General features: G+C 33.6%; 1 protein-coding gene across 4 annotated transcripts; it reads left to right on the top strand.

Annotated features, from left to right (window-relative positions):
- Positions 1-502: 502 nt before the first annotated feature.
- Positions 503-7,312, top strand: LOC113853785 (NADPH:adrenodoxin oxidoreductase, mitochondrial). 4 transcript variants are annotated; one of them, XM_027484395.1, is made up of 15 exons: positions 503-627; positions 764-897; positions 975-1,070; positions 1,556-1,669; positions 1,772-1,825; positions 1,998-2,114; positions 2,309-2,418; positions 2,509-2,582; positions 3,155-3,216; positions 3,444-3,642; positions 3,917-3,977; positions 4,252-4,319; positions 5,406-5,548; positions 6,319-6,570; positions 6,907-7,312. In XM_027484395.1, exons 2-14 carry the CDS (start codon positions 772-774, stop codon positions 6,550-6,552), a joined length of 1,458 nt encoding a protein of 485 aa, XP_027340196.1. In that variant the 5' UTR covers positions 503-627; positions 764-771; the 3' UTR covers positions 6,553-6,570; positions 6,907-7,312. The 4 variants fall into 4 exon arrangements, 2 of the variants coding, with proteins under 2 accessions (XP_027340196.1, XP_027340195.1); XM_027484394.1 differs by having other exon boundaries at positions 966-1,070; XR_003502696.1 differs by lacking the exons at positions 5,406-5,548; positions 6,319-6,570; positions 6,907-7,312 and adding an exon at positions 4,525-5,389 and having other exon boundaries at positions 966-1,070; positions 4,252-4,409.
- The last annotated feature ends 948 nt before the right edge of the window (positions 7,313-8,260 follow it).

Raw genomic sequence — 8,260 nt, 5'->3', positions numbered from 1 at the left:
AGGTATTTAATATTATAATTTTAATAAAAAATATTTTTAAGGATTGAGACAGTATTTATCCTCAATAAATTAGATTAATAAATATTTTTATTAAAACAATATTTGGCAAAATATAAAAGAAAAATATCTTAACATATTTAATGAACAACTTAATAATAAATTAAAAACCTATAATAATTTTGTTTTAAATAACTTTCAAACAACAATAATTATAATTTCATTCTCACATTTTTTATATTTTTCTTCTCTTTCTTTATTATTTTTCGTTTCATCCCTTTTTTTTTTTTCTTTCTTTTTTACTCACTTCACATCTATTGATGGAGCGTAAGTATTTGATAAATAATTTTTATCCAGTAAAGTTATGTTCTAATTTAACTAATATTTATTTTAATACATAAATTATTACATCATTGTCAATCCCAGCATCAGCCGCTAGACGAGAGGACGATGACGGCGATCTTCCACAAGTTGCGGACCCGTTAACTCACGGATCGGGTTGTACGACCCGAAAGGGAAAACACATATTTTTGACCTAATTTTCTCTTCACTTCACGCATACATCTATTATATCTCATTTCCACTTCATCCTCTCATCATATCCCTGTTCTGAACTCATCAGTGCTTCAGGTGTGTTGCGCTTCTGTTCTGTTCTGTTCCGCTTTGAAAAATGTTATCAAGTGATGGTGCTGGTGACCGAAGCATATTGGACCTTGCTAAGCTTTTCCAAAAGGGTTTGAGCGTAATTTACCGTTTTTTTTTTCAGATAATAACATGCAAAAATTAGCTATTTTTCAAGCAAGAAGGTGGCTTTGTAGGAGCTTCTCGAGCATTTCTTCAAACCCATTGCGGGTATGCGTTGTTGGAAGTGGCCCTGCTGGTTTCTACACTGCTGAGAAGGTAAAGTTCTAATCTTATGCGTGAAATCTGAAAATGGGTAATCCCTAACAGAATTGGGTACTTGGTAGATGTTGAAGGCGCATCAACAAGCACAAGTTGATATCATTGACAGGTTGCCTACACCTTTTGGGTTGGTCCGCTCTGGTGTTGCACCCGATCACCCTGAAACAAAGGTCTATTTTTATTATTATTTGCTGCATTCTTTTGTACCTATTGAGCATTATAATTGATTAGCACTGGTATTTTTCATAAAGTATGTGATGGTAGTAGGAAAAAGAAGTTGTTTATTATGTGGTTTTGATATTTTGGTGTTGTAGAGAAAGCATTAGAGTAAACTCTACGTGTATTTTTAGTCCCTAAAAGTGCAAAAGATTCAACCTAGTTCGTAAGAACCACAAATGTTGGTTATATTTGTCCTTGTCAGGTACTAATGTGTTTGGTGTGTCAGGACGACTGATGTGAGTAACATTTGTGTTCTTAAGAAGTGGAGTTTTTGCATTTCTAGGAACTTAAGTGTCTGCTGCCAATTTTTTCAGAAATGAAGAGGTTTATTCAAAGAAATATTTAAAAAATGTTATTTTTTGGTTCTGGGGTTTTCAATATTTCCTTTCATGAGAGTAACTCCATTGAGCTTAGTTTACCAGAAAACTTGAAACAGATTGTCATCAACCAGTTTACAAGGGTGGCACAACATGAACGATGCTCATTTTTTGGAAATGTGATCCTTGGATCCAGCATTTCTCTCTCTGAATTACGCGAGCTATATCATGTGGTGAGGCTCTGGTTCTGGATTTATGTGTTAATGGTAACATGTTCAAGTAAATATTTGTCAGGTGCATCATCCTTTCAATAATCATTTTATGCATTTGAACAGGTTGTCCTTGCTTATGGTGCTGAAAGTGACAGAAGTCTTGGTATTCCAGGAGAAGTATGCTTGTTTTATTTATGTGCTTTTCAATAGTTTGCAAGAATTGCGTTTTATTGGTATTTCCTGCGGTATAAGTGATGACTTAATGTTTATTTATATTCAATGGTTATGCATTAGCTGATAGTTTGAGTTACACTTGTTTTAATTTTTTAATATTCTTCTTCCTTCTCAGAACTTGAAAGGGATACATTCAGCTAGAGAGTTTGTTTGGTGGTATAATGGGCATCCAGATGGACGAAATCTTGATCCAGACCTAAAGAGCACTGATACAGCTGTAATCCTTGGTCAGGTAACTTCACCTTGTGTGCCTAAATTTTATAGCAAGTCTTAGTTGAGAACTACCATATTAGTTTCATTTTCCAAGAAAAGACACCTGTAATGAATGTTCACAACATACCTGGGGAGTTTAATTTTGGAACATAATATATAATTTTTGACTTGGATTAAAGGTTTTTGAGTAAAAATGGTTTTATTTAATTTCAGGGAAATGTTGCTCTAGATGTTGCACGTATTCTTTTAAGACCTACTGTAGAGTTAGCTACAACTGATATTGCCAGTCATGCTTTGGCTACTCTAGAGGAGAGCTCTATCAGGTTTTTGGTTGCATTATTTGAAGTAGCTGGACAGTCTTATTGATATTTCATTTCATATATTTTTTATCTGTAATATAACCAATATTTCAGGGTGGTTTATTTGGTTGGAAGACGTGGTCCAGCTCAAGCAGCTTGTACTGCTAAAGAACTACGTGAAGTTCTTGGTAACTTATGCATCAACTTATATACCGGGTTTAGTTTATTCATTTAGTTTTCTATGCATATTTGTTTGATATTTTGATTTTGGTTTTGTTCTATGGAACTATTTGGAAAAAAGGCATGTCTTGGCTATATATATGATGTATTCCATAATGCCTTTGTTTATTAGATACAGAAGTTTCCTTTGTAAACTATTACTTCTTAGTTTGCATCCCTCAAGATCACCTTGTCAATTTAGCTTGTTAGTTTCCATTGATTTACATGATTTCAGTCTCATGTTGGTTTTCTTTCCTATGGATATTTGTGCTAATTTCTTTACACCTGTTTTTAGTACTCATTTGCCACTGATTTAAAACCATTTCAGACCTTAAGATTACAGTTTTAACTAAAAATGGAACCCTGATCTTGGTTTTTGGCCCACTATCTGCCATGTCCTACTGGACTATTGGTTTCTCATCCTAATCTGTATTGGTGCAAATCAATTCCAATTAATTTATCCTTTGTCATATACTGTGAGTTTTATGCCAGTCCTGTCTGACACTTGACGGTAACTGAAGGACGTCTATTTACATTACAGGCATTCATAACCTTGATATTTCAATTCTGGAATCTGATCTACTTTTAACGCCAGCTGACGAGGTATTAGATGAATATAATTTTTGTTCTTTCATCACTGTTTTTCAATAATCTTGACCCCAAAAACATAAAAGGAATCCCTAACTAGTATATGTTTTCTTATTACCTTCAGTTTTATTTTCATGTTTTATATCTTTTTTATGAACCCTTTAGGTGTTTTATGATTAAAATTTTTTTTTTATTCCTTTTCACTGATATTATCTTTGTGTTGATGCTGTCACTTGACAAAGGAAGAACTTAAGAGTAACCGAATACAGAGAAGAGTTTATGAGTTGCTTTCTAAGGCAGCTACTTCAAAGCCCAAACATGTTGGTTCAAACAAACGTGAGCTCAATTTTGTCTTCTTCCGTAAGCCAGATAGTTTTCAAGAATTAAGAGACAGAGGTGGCCATGTTTCTGGTGTGCACTTTGAGAAGACAGTTCTTAAAAGTAATTTTTGTTTGCCCGTATTTATTTTGCTACTTTGAAGTTAAAGCTTTACAACATGGGCCATAATGTAACATAATATAGTTAATAATTATAAATTGGAATAATTTATTGCAGTAACCCAATTGCAGATATATGCTTTACTGCAATTTCCTAAAATGTTAAAATATAGCCTTTCTTGAAGCTTTGCTAGATACTAGCATGTTTAAGTCCATAATAGTCTATTTTTGTGCAGTGAATTAATTATAATTAATGATTAGTAAACTTAATTTTGCAGGTGTTGAACCTGGAAAACAGATTGCTGTTGGTGCTGGAGAATTTGAAGATATAAAATGCGGGTATCAACTTACCCAGGAAATCTTATAAAATTACAAAGATTCTTAGTTGTGAATATTGTCATCACTTGGCTTGAAGCCCTTTCTGCTAGTATCATTGTAATCAAAGATGCATTGGTTACAATACTCAATATCCTCCATAATGTACAAAGATTGATATTATGCTCTGCAAATGACTGAATGTGGCCTCTTAAAGATTTTTATTCCTGTGTTAGTGTGTTGTTATCCCAAAATGTTGAGAGTACTTACTATGTCACAACTTGCTGGCTTTTTGTAGGATGGTTCTTAAGAGCATAGGTTATAAATCAGTACCAGTTGATGGCTTACCTTTTGATCACAAGAAAGGTGAATGAATGACGGATGTTCTCAATCCATCCACTTTATGTCCATTTTTAGGGATAATTACAATGACCTCCCTCTAGGTTAGTGGTACTGGTAATTACACTTTGACCTCGCTTGATTTGAAAATTTCAATATTCTTTCATGTTGATACCCATTTTTTAAAAAAATTACACATACTTTCCCTATTTTTTTCGTATCATACACATAGTACCCTTAAAAAGAACAAAGCTGGAGATGTGCTGGGGAGGTAGGTGTAATTTCGGAATAAAGCAGGGTCTAAAGTGTAAGTATCACTAATCTTGGGTAGGTCAATGTAATTATACGTTTTTTTTTTTAATCAATTTCATGTTATGTATTTTCTTGTGGAGAAGACATCTTTAAATCAACCTTTGTTTCAAAATATGATTGGTTCTAGAAAAAATTCTGCTGGTTTTGGAAATAAGTGTAGTTTTGTTGTTCAAGGTTTCTATTGGAAAATGAAAACAAAAATAGCATTTATGATTTTTTTTAATCTTGTTAGATGGAGTTTATGTTCTCTTGAGTCTTCAGCATTTTTTTTTCTTTTCAATATGATGTGATTTTGTTTAATATTGGCCACAGGACATATGGTCTTGTTGATAACAGGATTTTGTACAATATATTGTTTGGTTGGACCGTGATCATGTCAGACTTATCAGTTGATCATAATTTTATGTGGCAATAGAACAGTACTTGGGTAGCTTAACTCTTGAACCTTAAAAAAAACCAGAATAATTAATGTTAATTGCTCTAGTGTGTTTCATTTTAGTATTTGTGTTTTCAAAGGTGTGTCTAGACGGCACTTGTAAATGGATTGGGTTGCTCTTTTGTGTTCACGTTATCACATTTTTTTTATTTACTTTCTTTCCTCTGTTCTTTTCAATGTAGCTTTAGGTTTGGGACTTTGGAGGATCCCTAACCTCCCTGCTTTGCAGGTTCTCCTTTTGTTAAATTATTATTCTTTTGCATTGGTGTTTTTCAGACATTAGCCAAGAAACATTATGTGTGGATGTGTGTAAATGTGTCATCTAATTGGAGCTCATAACTGTATATATGATGGCTTCCTTTCAGGTATAGTTCCAAATGATAGAGGTCGAGTGTTGAGTGACAGTTCAGATCCTTCAGTTCTTGAAAGGGGCTTGTATGTATGTGGTTGGCTTAAGAGAGGACCAACTGGAATTATTGCCACAAACCTATATTGTGCTGAAGAAACTGTACGTGTCTCCCGCTTTTCTATTATTCCTAAAACAGTTAAACTGACAGAAGTAACAAGATCACAATGAAATCAATCATAATAAAATGACTAGGTTATTGATATACTTAAATGACTTCTGCCTGGTATGCTGGTGGAGCCTACAGTTTTGCATGTTTTCTTGGAATTCTTAAGTCTGAGTCTGAAGGTCTGAGCTCGATTAGAGCTGTTGGTAGTTAGGTTGTTAATTATCCATTCATAATAACTTGTTTTTTTAAGGTTGAAACAGATTGTGCATGAATGTAAGTTATTTAATACCCTGAGCTAAGGCATTACGCTGCATTGTTAAAGGAAGACTAGAAAGGATGTGGGTAATATTAGGTCATGCATAATGCAAAGATCCTGCTTGTGACGATAACATTTTTATTAATTCAGTCAATTAGATTTGTTGAACTTAGGCCGAATTTGAATTAGCTTATAGTTTATGGGAGCTTTTAAATTGTAAAACCTTGTTATTAAAACTTTGCTAATGCAATAAATTAAGTTTATAAGTGCATATGGAGAAGTTAGATAAGAGTTTCAAGAAAAAGTTGAGATACATCGGTTGATTTTGATTTATCCAAACAAGCTCATAGTTGAATTGTTATGATTCCATTGTATTAGTTGATGTTAGTTGTAGTTCTTCATAAAGAACCTGTATACAACATTAATGTTAGATTCATTTTTTAGCTAAGGTTTGTTTGCATGTGATTATATTAGTCATGTATTTTTTGCTGATAATCGACATGTTAGGTTTCGAGCATATCAGAAGACCTTGAAAAAGGAGTGTTGATTTTATCATCAGCCTCGCCGAAACCAGGCAGAGATGGTCTTCTTCAGCTCCTGGGTAATAGAAATGTCAGAATAGTTTCATTCAGTGAATGGGAAAAGATAGACTCTGAAGAGAGGAGGCTTGGAAGTTCAAGAAACAAGCCTAGGGAAAAACTAGCCACGTGGGATGAACTACACAAAGCTACCTCGGAATGAATCAATTATTTTAGCTTGGTAAGCATCTTACCGTACACCAAGAACAGTAAATAATTGAAAGAAGGCTTTCACAGTACAAGTTGGTGAAGTCATCCTCTTTATCTGTTGTAATGCCACATTTTATTTTATTATTTTTTACTAAGAGATCCCTTTGAAGAGTTCTTTTAGTTCTAGTTTAATTATGTTCTAATCTTCGCCGTGATAAAGATCATGCATACAATAGGCTGTGGAGCAAATGTTAATTGGTTATTTTCTTATTGAAACTCAATTTTCTATACACAAATGTTTAAAAAATTGTTGTCAATAATAATCTTGGTTCTAAGTAAAATTGTCTTCTCTCAATGATATTTACAGTATGGGAAAAAAAAACTACCATTTCTAAGTTACTGCTGCTATTATAACATTATTTGTTCCATCACTTTGGAGTGCAACGAGGGTGGGGGGATAACACAGTAAGTGCTCTCACTTCAGCAAGGTAGATGTAGTCAGCGACCCCTATACAATATTTGATGCACGGAGATCTTAACTTCAAACCAACTGAAGTAGGCCGCCATCAAACGGTCTATTCCAGATTGAAATTTTTCTCTATATTTTATTGCCTGAAGCATTTGACTTATATTATGATGTGACCCACGTCAGCTACAACTTGGTCTCGTGAAGATCGTCTTTGGTTGATCAGTGCTGCACCACAGACCGTAACACACGTTATACAAAAAGCGTGTATTAAACGATTTCTTTCTTTCTATAGTTAATCCAATGGCATAAGTTCAATTTATGTGTCTCATGTTTTATTTGATTCGTTGATGTATTACTTCCAAGTACACAAGCATTTTTCACCACGTTTTATAGTGATCCAAGATTTATTTTGCCATATCCCATATTTTAAACTGTCTTAACCATATATTGTAATCATCCTTAAACATGGTGATAAAATATTTCTCTATCTCTGTTGTGTTTTCTCCTGTTAAAATCCTAGATTTTGTACAATAAATGATCCCTGGCCAAAAAACAGAAATCTTTTTGCCCTTTTTGGTATACATTAGCCAAAAAAGAAAGGAAGTTGAAAAACCAAAGTCCTGTTCTCATAGATGAGGCAACCACCACGAAAATTTCACTGGTTAACAAATTTGAACTGCAATGTTTCTTTCATGATATCTCCAAAGTGCTAACCAAGTTGGTGCAGTACAAGGCCTACTTATTTGAAACTGAAATTTTCTGATGGCTTTCTTAGTAAAAATTGCTGCTAAATCCACGTGGCTGTTTGTTTGTGTTATATAAGAACTAAAAATATCTCATTTTTATAATATTTAGGGACTAAAATTATTATTAATTTTAGGTAAAAAAGTGTTTGACATTTTTTAGGACCAATTTGGCTATTTATCCTTTTTTTTTCTTCTCTTTCTTCTTTTTAATTAACTTTTTTTTTTCAATGGAAATTCAGAGAATAGGAAGGGACCAGGACAACTACTACTCGAGATAATAAAATTGTTGTCTTGGTAATGTTTGAGTTCACGAAGTTGAGTGGTTGAGGTGAAGTATGGCGGACATCAGTTATATGCCATAAGATGAAATACAGTCCACAGACGGTGAACCATTCTAGGAAATTCCAGCAGTGTCCTCTTTGCACGGCTGTAAAATGAGTTTATCATTTCGGCATTTCAAGAGTTCAAGTGTTTCACTTTTTATCTGTTTGGTAGAGTTTTGAGTT

This window comes from Abrus precatorius, unplaced genomic scaffold (assembly GCF_003935025.1).
Source record: "Abrus precatorius isolate BTA unplaced genomic scaffold, Abrus_2018 Scaffold11, whole genome shotgun sequence".
Lineage (NCBI taxonomy): Eukaryota > Viridiplantae > Streptophyta > Magnoliopsida > Fabales > Fabaceae > Abrus > Abrus precatorius.
This window is presented reverse-complemented; position numbering and strand designations above follow the sequence as displayed.